Raw genomic sequence first — 15,443 nt, 5'->3', positions numbered from 1 at the left:
AGCAGTTCTGCATTAAACTTCCGTAATTAACAATCAAGTAACTAACTCCTCACAAGTACCAATACTAGTATTACAACAATTAAACAATTAATTGTGTGAAACAAAGTATAGTCAGAATTTTAAGTGGAAAATAAAACGCTCTTTCTGAATTCATTGACTTTTTGGCTTATTTTCTTAAACAACGAACTTTTATTTTAATTGGGCTAGATAAAATTATCTTGTCTTCAAAATATCATTTCATTGGTTCATTATAAATAACTGATTCATTACAGTCTCGAATGTAATGTTTACATTTTTCACACTTGTAGCAGTTTATTTTCCTTCTCATCATACAGGAATAGTTTATATTTTCTAAGGGTTTTATCTGCAATTCTTGGCAACATATCCTATCTTTGCTGATAGGTTCTTATGATCAGAAGTTAAAATTAACTTTTATATAGCAGCTACTCAGTTTAGTTTCTTATATAGGAACCAGAGCTTATACTTTTATGCCATTTTTCCTCTCTGAACTCAGATTTTGTGTGTATAAAAAACAATGGTAGAAAGAATACAGGAGGGTCCTAGGCAAGCTGCCATGGCAATGATAATAGTAGGCATCATAGGTATATGTTGGTAAAATGTGAAATACTAATAAAGCCTGGTGGACTAGGACATTAATAGGTGTAACAGAGAGGTTTACCTGAGGCAATATACTCGTGATTGCACTTATTTATATGTCTATGTCTGTAGCCAAAACAGGCTTTTAGGACAGATTTTACTCGTAACTGTGTTCTTACCACTTTGAAACCTACATTTATAGTTGAACTTGAAACCAATCAAAATCTAATTGACCACGTTTCAATTCTGACTTTTTCTATCTGAGATCAAGTCTTTATTCTTTTTGGTTATATTGTCCAGTTAGCTATCCATTTGATATTGATCCTTTTAAAATCACTGATGTTTTAAATCAATGTAAATCTACAAAGGAGATAATTTTATTGACAATTTCATCTTTAGAAACTTGAGTGATTGTGCAGCAGTGTCTAAGACCTCAGTTATCTGACTGTGTTAGAGCCAACTGATGTCAAGCGAATAGTGAACGACAAATTGCTTAGTGACACATTCTAATAGTCAGAAGCCACAAATGGATCATCGTTTACTTATTAACGACTGTTGTACATTTCACAACTATTTAATTTATTACTACCTTAGTTCTTCCTGTAAATGCACTGTCAAGTATGGGTGAAAACACGGTATTAATAAATGAAATATTTATGAAAAGTAAATTTTGTTTATTTTCCTCAGCTCTCCAATTATCGAACTTAACCAAGTATCAACAGTTTCAAATATTAATAACTTAGACAAGTTTCACAAACAATGAATGAATTTATTTCATATTTGAAAATTTGAAAGTTAGGGATGACCAAACTAGCCGAAAGATGACAATAAAAAGGAATGTTTATTATGCAAAACATATTTTTCCTGTATTTTTTTTATTCCAACCAACTAGAATTTTAAAAATCATTTTTGCAAATACGAGGTCTGTTCAAAAAATACGCAGACTGTTTGAATTGCGCGGCTCCAGGGGAATCCGCTTGGTGTCGCTAGGTTCGCACAGATCAGCTGATTACGACGCCATTTCCCGATTGCAGATATCTTCATTTGTGTATTAGCTATGCGGTTTTAAGTGAAGTGCGATTTTTTCGTTTGGCGGATTTCAGAATGAATTACCTGAAGGAGCAACGACTTGCTGTGAAATTTTGTGTTAAACTTGGAATATCTGCGACTGAAACTTTTGCTATGCTTAACACGGCTTACGGTGATGTTGCTATGAAGCGTACGGCATGTTTCAAGTGGCATGAACGTTTTAAGGATGGTCGACAGTCCATTGAAGATGATGAGCGTCCTGGACGTTCTTCCACGTCAACTGACGACCCACACGTCGACAAAGTCAACACCCTGATGCGGGTAATTTGACGTCTGACTGTCAGAGAGCTTGCTGAAGAGTGTGGGATATCAGTTGGATCTTGTTACGAGATTTTGACCGAAAAATTGAAGATGCACCGCGTTGCTGCGAAATTTATGCCTCAGAACTCGTGAGTTTTTGGCCAAACACTCGATCACTGTTCTTCCCCACCCCCCTTACTCACCTGATCTTTCTCCTTGCGATTTTTTCTTGTTCCCCAAACTCAAAAGACCCTTAAAAGGAAGAAGATTTGAGACGATTCCCGAGATTAAGGCAAATGCGACGAAGGAGCTGGAGGACATTACAAAAGAAGCGTACCAGGACTGTTTCAACAAGTGGAAACACCATTGGGATAAGTGTGTGCGTTGGGGAGAAGAGTACTTTGAAGGGGTCCCAGACCTGTAACTTCTAAATAAAGTACATTTTGTTTTATGACGTCGTCCGCGTATTTTTTGAACAGCCCTCGTACATGTTTCTAGCTGTTTGTGTAGTTTTGACATTGTCCAAGAAATGTGATAAATTCTTTTTTCTTTGATCATCTGTTGTCCTGTACCATTTCCCTATGGATTTATGTGAAATTTCTCACTGCGAAAGGAACGCTATGATCTTTTACACTTGCAGATTAAATGGTACCATGAGATTATATCCACCCAAATTTTGAATTTGGAATGGCCACCAATGGCATACGCAACACATCCGTGACGAGATAGATGGTATTATAGAACACCGTTTATATAATGAATGCTATGCTCTCCTAATCTAGAACAGTCTTCAATTCAAATACAGATTTCAACTCTGCCTAGTAAAAAGAATTGCATCTCATACAATCCATTAGACGCTTCGATTGTTTGCAATAATTTTTTTAGGTTGTGTTTCGTCTCTTTCATCAAACTTAGTGAAAGTGGAACTTAAATTTACTCATTAATACAATTCCAAAATAAATATCCGATTATCCGCAGAAACCGAGCGAAAAGTGTATTTAAGAATACCATTCCATAAGTAGTTGCCAATGTTCTTGCACCATGTACGTCACAGGAAGTTGTATAATTTTACAATTACTACATATCAGTTACAGGAACCTGAACACGCCTATAAAAACTTGAATTATGCTAAACTTGTTTTTTTTAATAACTTGCTTTGGTTGATAAACTGATTTTTAAACAAAACGTGCTTATTAATTTAAAATGTTTATATTTCTGTTCTTGACTAGACCTCTGACTGTCCCTAAATGAAGAAAGTATACAGTTGCTGTAAGTATTCATTTTATTGCTTTACTGTTACACAGACAACAAATATAATAATACTCTGGTATACATCCTGTCGACGACTTGAGGCACTAAAGGAAAAACAGCAACACTAGGTTGTTTGAACATCACAATTTAAATGTATTCACAACATACTTTAGGAATTCAAAGAGAAAAACACAGTGCTAAGGTTAAAACAATAAAGGCAAATTCTCACTTTAAGATTTTGTAATTATTAATTCATGTACATTAAAATAATATATTATGTTTTTAGGTTATGTACTTCATATTTTACTCATTGTGATTAGGAAACATTTTTCAAAATCATTTTACAGTCTAATGTTAATTGCATAAATAATAAAGTTATCTAATTCCAATTACTTTTCTTCGCGCATATGTTTTAAAATATAACTGAGACTATTACTGACAACTTTCTAATTGCATTATAGAATATTGAATTGGTTTTCTACCCAACCTTAATTTCTTTTCAACAAAAAATATAATGTAAGTTTCTCAACTTCTTTGATACTTCCAAATAATATTTCATTCAGTAAGAAATGTGTAAAGACATTCTTCCAGAGAATGTGGGGAAAAGTTGTCTTTTTATAAACGACTGAATAACAACAAATAAATATCAATAGCAAACGAAAACAAAAATGTGAATGTTACACTTTTTATCATGACATTTTCATGCAGGTAGAACAAATTAAATAGTAAGATTAAATTTTAAGACATAAAAAATTCCCATGTACGCACAATTCTTGTTAGACAATAATGGTCTATCTCCTACAACTCCAGGTTTCGTATATAAAGTCACCGATCAGTACTCATGTTGAAAGTCTGCAGTGTTTGAAGTTAGCAATACATGTACAGATAATTTTCAGTTATTAATATATTCATGAACCATGTGTACTGTAAACACAACTGTCTTATTAATGTGATTTATTTTAAGCTATTAACTTATGAGCCAAAATTCCATAAAATTTAAATTCTTTGGTTGTAAGGGCCAGAACGACCTAATGAAAACCTATATAAGTTATTTAATTCATATTTAGATAAAAACAAACTGAGGCAATATTTAAACACGATATGAAAATCGTCTTAAAAATGCCGTTACGGAAGCAGTCGAATACAATATTTATGCATAGTTAGGTCAAGCCATTATTAAAATAATCGAAGCCGTTGGAACCGTCAGAACAACGTCTACGCATCATACCTCTCCGAGGATGAGGCGAGTCGATGCGTATTTATTTTTGTTTCATCCTTCTTCGGAAATAATTTCCATTATTAAAATAATGAAAATTAGTTGGGTGGCATTGGCCAGGTTTAGCAATAACCGTTAACACTTATGTTTATTTTTTATGGTCCCCTTTTTTATACTAACGCAGGATTACTTTCTAATTACCGTAATATTCTATATAAATATACTAAAATCTTGGCATATGTGCATATTACATGACTAATTTTGGTCTTAAGCCCAAAGTGAGAGACATTTATAACAATGTTAATCAATATGTGCGTAAGGTCGAAACTAATGTAATATATATAAACACAAAAGGAAGTTTTTCTAGAAATTCTTCGTGTGAAGGTAGTAAAGTCAATTTTATTTTAAACGAAATCTTTGTCAGTAACCTCAGAGACACACGAACAGTATTACCACCATAACACTATATGATCAACAACAAAACAAAATACAAATGTAAAGAAACGTTTGTATTATTGCCATAAAAACACAATATTTAACAATATCCTCTTTTTAAACAACAATATCGAATAAATATCACGATAGCCACGCTGTCTTCTAAACAGCTAGATAGTAATTGATAAAATACAGAATGCTTAGGTTTAACTTTGTTTCTTATTTTGACAACCAGTAACTACAATAAAATTTGGATGTAGTTCAAAATAAAAATACAGTTCGCTAGATAGTGTTAAAAATAATAATCTGCAAAACTGAATACGTTGTAAAAAGCACAAATCAAGGACAGAATCAAATATAAGCGATAATTCAACACGTATATGTAAATATGTACTTGTGTACTGTCAGTACATCAAGATTTTTCTACTATAGCTTATGAACGATTATAATTGTCATATTTCCATTGGGAACGCTTGAGAAAAATCATTAAATTCTGTTTATTAAGAAAACTTTCATACCAGTACTTCAGTTCAACTCAATAATCCTTAAGCTAGTTTTAATACCTTATGCAAAACTAAAAAGAAATTGTTTCCAGGAATTAAATAACATATGAAAACGAAGATCAATTGTACGTGTACTATTTTTGTAAAACTTTACTCTAACTCTGAGTGCGAGATCTGATAACACGAAACAATTTGTGATCAACCAACGTATTTGTTTACATCTAAACTTTTGAAACACCGTGTATAAATCACTTTCTGGTACACTAGTTGTTTTGTTTTAGTTTTTAATGATTTCCTTAAACTTTAACACATGTAAATATAATTCGGACTTTGTTGAACATCTAGGCACGAAGAATAATAATTTTAGTTAATAGAATGGCAACCTTAGTTTTATCGTACATGATTATTTGACTCCATGTGTACCCTCAATAATTCTAATTATCACAATTTTCATAAATAAAATCTGGCTAAAAGTTTATTTACGCGTAAATTTTATTTGGTACCTCAGATAAATACATGTGTGTGTGTGTGTGTGTGTGTAGCCTTGAAATTTATATTAGCAATAACATTGGTGCTCACAACACGTTACATACCATATTATACTGATATTACAGTAATTAGTTCGCCTCTCATCTTTATAACCACAGAAAAAATACCAATCCTACCCACATTTACGTGCTGTGCTAACATCGCCAATAGTCGCAACGCAAATCGTGACGTTTAGTGCGTTAATAATGTTTTAAATACATAATAAATATAAATATGTTTAATATGATTTACTGTCGTTCTATGTTTAATAATGAAATAGTGAAAGCTCAAATATTTGGCTTGGGTCTATGTGATGTGTTACGGTTTCGTACGTTTTAAGACGAACTACGTGCTACGACACAAGTCCTTTAATAATGAAACTTTTTTTTTTTTCGTATACGTAACAAAGAATGTAAAAAGTGATAATCCAAGAGATTTCAGTAATTTTTAAATCTTAATAATAATAATTATTATTATCATTTTAATCTTATCATTAAAATGTGGGTACCACATAACGGAAACGTTTGATTTTGTTAAACTACTAATTATTTTCAAATTTTAATTACACCAAGAAAATTTACCAGTATTAATTGCGACTTTTTTCAGTAATCAAAAATAACCATGTAAATTTGCAGTTTTATCATTCTTCAAGTAAGATAGAAATAAATCCATATTATAATTATGACTGTAATAAAGCGCCATGTTCTGGTTAAGTTCATTCCGCCTTGCACAATGTTTTAATCACTAACATATCTTTAGAAAAACAAGGAAGGTTAACAATTAGATAGGGTAATTAACATTCACCAGAAAGTGATACAATATTATTTCATGCTTGTGTAATAAATACATCCGGTATCAAACAAACTAATTTAAATGAAATACTACTTTCAAACTAATAAATGTAAATAAATAAATAGGGATCACACCAAAAATAAATAACACAACATTCTTTGAAACTTATTGTAAAAATAAATGGCATCAGTGTTTAAAAATCGACAAAAAGAGAAAACAATTTTTAATAATAACACACACTCACACATGTGTACACACACACACACAAACACGTTCTCGAAATATTTATGCAATAAAAAATAGGTGAAGATACGACTTATTTTGAAGGTAGTAATTTATCAGTAATGTAAATAAACAAATTTAGTTTTGTACGTTTCAGGTACTTGAGTTAAAAAACTGGGTTGCGAAGTTAACTTTAAAACTTGTATTATTATTATTTAATATGCATTATTATTTGGGGTGTATGACACTTATGACCTTCATAAACGTAACACCCAACTATAAACCTACTTCAGAAATTATATGGTGTTATACTTTGCAGCAGAGCTTCTTGACGACTGTTTTGTGCAATGGGTAAAAATAAACAAGCTGGAAATACCTGTTCACAAATCGTATAATCATGTTACATTTCGTATTAACCAAACGAAAAAGTAAAATACAACACTCTGTTAAACGTATTAAGTGTATTATTATTATTTCGGCATTTAGTTTACCGCATTACAGTTTTCATTTTTAGTAGTGAAATAAACAATGTCCTAATAATCCGAGCGGGTCACTTGTCACAAATTGAGAGTTTGAACAATAGCGTCGAATAATCATGTCTTTGTTTTACCAACTGATGTAAGATACGATACAAAATGTTACACATCATAGTTTATCGACAGGATAAAAATTCTTAACCCTAAAGACGATGAATTAACACTAACATAAAAACGAGTAATACATATATTATTTTCGTTGTATTAATCACTCTATCAGATTACCTAAGGGTTACTTTTTAAAAACCCACCAGATGTGAATAGTTTCATGCGTATACCTATGTTTTTTCTTTCACTTTTAAAGATACATTTAAGAGATTTGACTAAAATACAAAAACAAAATTAACCTTGATACTTGTTTTGTACCTTTACAGACGATATGTGTTATCCTCCATATTTAAAAGTCTGTCCCACTTTACCAAAAAAAAAAAACAACCCGAAAACTGCCCTTTTACAAAAGGCATGCTTTTTTAGTTTGTTTTTGTGTGTGAATAAAGTTGAATTAGTACTACTTTTACCTGGTCATCTTGCATTGTTCAATCAATTGTTACGTTACGGATGAATGAAAGGGTTTATTTTATTTAATTACGACATTGCAGAATTATCTGATTTTTTGCTTCAAACACATTTAAGTGATTTTTTTTCGAAACATAAATGATATTTCTAATTTGTTTTTGTTGTGGTTACAGAACAACAATGTATTCCGCTATACACATCATATACTGTAAGTGTTTGAATAACAGCTGCAAAGCACATCGAAAAGATAGGAAGAGCTCAAAACTTACATAACACTTAACCGTTAAGAGTTAAAACTTGAAATTACGGATTTATCTATTTAAATAGAAGTATGACGAATGGGACCCAAGAAATTTAATAAAACACATAATATGAATCAAACCCCGATACTGGCGTACAGAATTGGACTTCCAAATGTTTCGATAGGTAAAAGACGACAACAATTTAGGTATATGGTTTACTTTCTTGTGAAGTAGAATTTGGCGGCAGAATGCGGACCTGGTACATTAGCTTCTTACTGCGGCACCAGCTGAAACTGTTATCAAACATCAAGATATCTGAAAGAAAAACAAAAAAACATTAACACAAAGGTACAGTAATAATGACCAAGTTTATATACGTTTATAACATTTTAGCATTCCACCAGGTGGAACGAATGACAATGAATCAGGCTTCGGACCCCAGTGTTTACTTGCTTGTTTAAAAATAAAAGAACATAGAGTCACAGCAAGGGTACAGCCCCCAAATCAAAGGAACAAACAAAAAGATTTATTAACAATAACGTGTATTAAATCTACAACTAGGTAATTATGAAACGGAGACTCCATCAGGTATTTTAAGAAATAGTTTGTTTCATTGGAAAGCCACAAAAGCTATTTGTGCTGTTACATACTATAGTTTATTTCGGACGAGTCTTCAAGTTACTATTTTACGTATTACAATTTAAAATAGCCGTAAATTTTAATTTTATCTTAAAATATATATATACAGAGAAAAAGAGAAAAAAAAATAAAGAAAAGGATTGTTTTCAAAACAACAAATCCAAACTTATGATAAATGACACTTCATGAACAAAAACAAATCCAAGTAAAAACCAAACCAAAAACGCCGTACAACTTAAGCCCCCAGTGGCACAGCGGGATGTGTGCGGACTTATGCAGAAACCGGGTTTCGATACCCGCGGTGGAAAGAGCATAGATAGTCCATTGTGTAGCTTTATACTTAACTTCAAAACAAGCATAACTTAAAATGATCCCCCGGGTACAGACCGTAATGTGGGATATAAAATGTGCTCTAAGTTTTGGATGTGACTACCTGCAAACAGTTATGGGAAGATGGCCGTTCTCCAAAATAAATAAATGACAAATATAAAGGTGAGGTATGTAAGATAAACTCACCTCCTGAAGCTACACCATTATCTGACTACTAATCTCTCGCTGGTATAGTAGTAAGTCTACGGATTTACAATGGAAAGATCAGATAAACAAAGTCGATAGTCCAATGTGGCTTTGCTATAAGAAAACGCACACAAACACTTAACTTTCAGTCGCTGGAACACTATGGTGCTTCTGGCTTCATTCCTGGTGACACTCTAAAGATGATTTCAATAAGAACTTCAAGCTGTTTAACAAGATAACTTCTAAGAAAGTTTCCTCTAAAATTCACAATTTAACATTTTTCTGTTGATGTGCTTCCAGAGATATTCACGATGGATGGCCTTTGGTTTTGGTTATCAGTTTTATATAGATTCTTAACTGTTGTAATTTAGGTTGAATATTTTTACTGTTTCTGTCTTAAACCCTTGCTGCCACTGGAACTCCAACCCTTTGTAGTGTAACAGTCGTATAGTTCACAGGGATTTATTCGTCATAGACTGTAACATTGTTTGAAGCAAATCAAACCTAACATTAATATTTCTCTATGAAATAATTCCTTGCATGCAGTATTCCTAAATGTAAATAACCCATACATCATATTGTGTACAAAAGCGTCCTGCAGTATATATAAGTCACTTCTACGTTCCCTCTTGCTGGAACTTTATTATCATTTGCTCGTTGTATCAATCCATCGCGTGCTTCATCTCTGGAAGCAGTGCTTCAACTTTCATAACCAAATCAGCTTAAATGATGGTAGCTGTGGAACGAATGTCAATCAACATATTCCAAGGCTTCTGATCAATGTATTCATTGACATTTAGGCTTATTTTCTTAAATAACAAACTTTTTATTTTAATTGGGCTAGATAAAATTATCTTGTCTTCAAAATATCATTTCATTGGTTCATTATAAATAACTGATTCATTACAGTCTCGAATGTAATGTTTACATTTTTCACACTTGTAGCAGTTTATTTTCCTTCTCATCATACAGGAATAGTTCATATTTTCTAAGGGTTTTATCTGCAATTCTTGGCAACATATCCTATCTTTGCTGATAGGTTCTTATGATCAAAAGTTAAAAATTAACTTTAATATAGCAGCTACTCAGTTTAGTTTCTTGTGTAGGAACCAGAGCTCACACTTTTATTCCATTTTTCGTCTCTGAACTTAGACTTTGTGTTTATAAAAAAACAATGCTGGAAAGAATGTGTAGTTCATGGTCAACCTATTTACTCAATTTCACTTCACTATCCGCTTATTTATTCAATAATAATATTATTAATATTACACTGCTAAATTAGGGACGGCTAGCACAGATAGCCCTCGAGTTGCTTTGTGCGAAATTCAAAAAACAAACAAATCAATCTTGTTTGCAAATATCATATATTTGATACAAATCAACATTTAATTAATTTCTAAATTTGAATTACAACTTAAATCGGTTCAGGTTATTTGAAATTGTAATACATTAACATATGTAACATAATAAATCGGAAACTCGTCTGAGATAAAGGTGACTCAATTATTGTTGTTAGAAGGTATATCACTTTCAGATTGAGTTCTGCCACTGGTGTGTTTCTTATTGCTCGGAGTATAGAAGAGGACTTTGTTATTATTTCTTTTCATGACATTTATTTAACATTAGACCTAGTTTTGAGACCAGTTGTGGGTGGAGAAAGACCTACTCTGCCAATTATGTGTACATCATTTTTGTTGGGAGGATTCGATTTGGTTGGAGGAAAAGTTGTTGTCAAAATTAAAATGGTTTGCGAGCCGACAAACTCTTTCATCTAAAAATGATGATAGTGTTGAGGAAAATCTCGATTTATTTCCCTCGTGTGCTGTGCCTCGAGCACAGGCTAAGAAATTAAGCAAAAACAAATGATACACACTTGTTCAGAGGACGATATTACAGATTTCTCTCAAACATCTCTTGGATTCGACAGAGGTCTTGTGAATAATTACCCAACTGAGAATTCATTGGTGAGTGACAATAATGATTGTGAGGGATCTGGTTCAGCTAGTGAAGATTCGTTTACTAGAGGTGAACTGATCACAAAGCAAGAAAATAATCCACAAATCTCTTCATTATTTAGATATGCACTCCCAAAAGATGAATTAGTAATAAATAGATACTTTTTCAAAAAATGGTGTGCTCATGAGAAAATGGCGACCACTAAATATGCCAGTTTCAGTGGACTGGGTTGTAGGTTATCCATTTGCGCAAAATGTATATCGTGCTGAAATATCCTGAAAGTTACCCATGAACTTCTCATGGGAAGTCACCTACGTAGGTGTCAATAAGTCGTGTGACAAACTTATTAAATATTTCTTTTGGCCAAACATTAGGCTTTCTCAGGAGTGCAATTTGGAGTAATTCAAGATATATGATATCCTTTATTCTAAACAAATGATTTCCTGCATGGAACTTTTCCTTAACATATAAATAATAATTATGTAAAACTTAGCATTTAATGCATGACATTATCCTAAATGTACAGTTGCTTTTCGTAGACGAATTCTGATCATATATGCTCGTTTGTGTTTTAATGTGTAGAAAATTGCAGATGTTGAGTTCAAGCAAGATTAGTTTACACAAGACAAAAAATCTGCTTTTCCATATTATTTCACAAATATAGTTTACGATAGAATACTGGATTGTTTAATTAATCCTGTACTGTCTTGTTGAAATTAACTTTACTGACCTTCATATTAATTTTGTATAATTTCACGATTAGATAATTAATCCGTTTTCCCATAATTATATGATTCTAGCATGAAAGACAGTTTGCTTGTGATCGAAGTTAAATCTTGGTTTACAGAGTCTAAAATTATTACTCGTAAAACTTATTGTATGTATTTCCAGTTTTGTATGTTTGTTTTTGAATTTCGCACAAAGCTACTCGAGGGCTATCTGTGCTAGTCGTCTCTATATAGATAACTATCTATCTTCCATCTAGTCTAACGCTACTAAATTAGGGACAGTTAGCGCAGATAGCCATCGAGTAGCTATGTGCGAACTTCAAAAACAACAGCAACCACTATCAGTTGTACTTGGATTTAATAATACCCTTGAGAGATTAAGTGCCAAGCAAATTTTTATAGAACCCCTTGGCTTAGATGGTATGTAAGATTTGTGTGTTTGTTTTTTGGGAATTTCGCACAAAGCAACTCGAGGACTATCTGTGCTAGCCGTCCCTAATTTAGCAGTGTAAGACTAGAGGGAAGGAAGCTAGTCATCACCACCCACCACCAACTCTTCGGCTACTCTTTTACCAACGAATAGTGGGATTGACCGTCACATTATAACGCCCCCACGGCTGAAAGGGCGAGCATGTTTGGCGCGAAGGGGATGCGAACCCGCGACCCTCAGATTACGAGTCGCACGCCTTAACACGCTTGGCCATGCCGGACCGTATTTCCAGTGTTTCTGTTTCTAGACTTCATACACTGGTTATCCACATTTGTAACAATTTTTTTTGCACATCCAATTTAAGTAACTTTTAGTTTCTCTATATTCTTGTGTAAAAACTCGTGTTTTAATCCTTTCATCGTGGATCAAATTGCTTTAAGTTAAGCTTGTAGGTAAATAAAATCATAGACTAAATAAGACAGTATCACACATTTGTTATTTTAACAATACTTCATCTTTAGATAAAGAGAAAAACACGGTTTGCACTACACATGTATTTCATTGTACCATAAAGTTTGCTGTTTTTTTTAATTTCGTGCAAAGCTACTCGAGGGCTATGTGTGCTAGACGTCCCTCATATAGCAGTGTAACACTTGAGGGAAGGCAGCTAGTCATCACCACCCATCGCCAACTCTTGGGCTACTCTTTTACCAACGAATAATGGGATTGACCGTAATATTATAACGCCCCCACGGCTGAAAAGGCGAGCATGTTTGGTGCGATGGGGATGCGAACCCGCGACCTTCAGATTACGAGTCGCACGCCTTAACCCACCTGACCATGCGTATTATAAAGTAAAATTGTATATGTCATTGGTAACTCATATGAAGATCATCTGGTTGTTCTTAGCTCTTAGTGGAGAAAATGTTGGATTTGACATCTATAAAAATCTCTATATCTTTTGACTTCGGTAACTTAGTAGATATGCATATTTTAAATTTATTCTCATTTTTTTAAGTTTGCTATTTACGGTTAACTATAATTTTAAACAATTGATATAGAAACAATCCCCTATTTAAATCTCTGTTGTTTTTTTATCTCGCTAAATGTTTCTATTTGTCTCATTCCGATCCAACTATATAGAAGGTTTAAATCTCCAGATATGACCTGATCTATCATTGAAAAACAGTACTTTACAGTCATCCTCCTATGTGCAAATCCAAGGAATGACAAAGAACAAAGGGAGTTATGATGAAATCAACTTAACAACTCAACTCTGTCACAAATTACGTAAAAACTGAACATACAGGTGTAATTGAATTTTCTTGATAAAGTCCTTTTATAAAATAAGAAGGTAGAAAATGCAAAATATACGCACATAATGCGCAGGCTTTAAACCCCTTGATTTAGAATTACTGACTAAAGAGAGAAGAAGATCGGTCAATAGCAGCTACTGACTATATGGCAACTGTTAACAAAACAGTGGAATTGATTGTCAGTTTCAGAATGTATCTACAACTGAAAGTGCACGACAGATTCAGTGGTATAACATGGGCTCAAACCATAAACCCTCTGATACACAATCTGGCATGTTAATCACTAAGAAACATCTAGCGTATCACCATGAATTATTTTCAACTTATAATATTTTACAGATTTTCCAACTATTGTTCAACAAGGTAAATTTAAGCAGATTACAGATTATAACAACCAGTTATAATACTAATGTTTTGTCCATGTCTGTTCTTTTATGACTCGGTGGTAGATTTGCCAGCTTATAACGTTAAAAATTTGGGTTCAGTACGTATGGTGGGCACAGTGAAAGTAGTCCATGTTACAGCATTGCAGTTAAAAATAAACTGAAACTTTTGCTTGTGCATTCGAATGTAGCATAAAAATGCATGCGATAAGTGACATTGACCACAGGTAAATATCAAAATATGTTTCCTTCTGTTTATTAATGCACTTTTTAAACTCATGTACATTATATATAATTCAAGTTATTCACATATATTTACAACATTAACTATTATAATGTGAGTAAAAGGAGGAAATCATAAAATGGACTTGTATTTACCAGAAGACAATGTTTTTCATGATAGCGACCACTGCTTATATTTGACAAATACATTTTAGTGACTGAAAGTTTTTAAAATATTGTATACTACATTTATTCATTTGTGTATAAATACAACACTTTACTCATGGGAAAAAACAAACACTGATTTTACAAAGTGCACAGAATTTCAAAGTTAAAATTGCTACATGTTAACTTTCTAACGTACTACAATAGTTATAGTAAAATGATATTCCTTACAGCTTACTCACGTTTTCATGTGATTATTTATAGTTTAATACACCCTTCTGTTGAAGCATTTGCTAACATTACGAATGCTTAACGGATAGAAATTATTTTTTCATGTATATCCATACATACGCGTAAGATAAAAGAAGAACCCACAAAGGTACAATAGAAACTTGACCAACCTCTATTAGTAGTTATCTAATTATGGGTCCCCACCAACATTACATGACCATACTACCTCTATTGGTAGTTACTTAATTTACAGGTCTCCACCAATATTAGTCCTAAACCTGATTTAATGGTTACCATTTATGGTCACGTGTTTATAGTAACCATTCTGATCTGGGACGGAATGATGTACCATTATTTATTGTCAGGCTTAACATGTTTCTCTAACTAAGGATGATGTTTAAATCAAATAAGGAAACGAAAAACAGTAGTAAGTAAACTGATTAACCGAAAATGCATTCCAAGCAGTAGGATGAAAAATAGAAACTAACAGCTCCTCTTATAAGCAGTAAAAAGATGTGATTACAGTGTCGAAAAGCATCGGATTATTATGATAAAAGACATCAAACTAATAGAAGTGGTCTTGTAAAAAATAAGTAGCAGTTTTATTTTCACAGTTTGTTGCTATAAAACACTAACACTAATTGAAGTTTAAGATAAAAGTTTATTGCTGTACTATTATAATACTAATTG

The 15,443-nt window shown here is 32.7% G+C and overlaps 1 protein-coding gene across 2 annotated transcripts in view; it reads right to left on the bottom strand.

The window, feature by feature from the left end:
- Nucleotides 1-3,190: 3,190 nt before the first annotated feature.
- Nucleotides 3,191-15,443, bottom strand: part of LOC143244581 (SEC14-like protein 3) — a 56,556-nt gene continuing 44,303 nt past the window's right edge. For both annotated transcript variants that reach the window (XM_076489529.1, XM_076489530.1), the window contains exon 12: nucleotides 3,191-8,482. In XM_076489529.1, coding sequence (XP_076345644.1) covers nucleotides 8,370-8,482 — 113 coding nt within the window. In that variant the 3' untranslated portion in view covers nucleotides 3,191-8,369. The remainder of the gene's footprint in view (nucleotides 8,483-15,443) is intronic.

The sequence above is a fragment of the Tachypleus tridentatus genome, chromosome 2 (assembly GCF_004210375.1).
Source record: "Tachypleus tridentatus isolate NWPU-2018 chromosome 2, ASM421037v1, whole genome shotgun sequence".
NCBI lineage: Eukaryota > Metazoa > Arthropoda > Merostomata > Xiphosura > Limulidae > Tachypleus > Tachypleus tridentatus.
The sequence above is the reverse complement of the archived record's forward strand: the minus strand, read 5'-3'. Positions and strand labels throughout refer to the sequence as shown.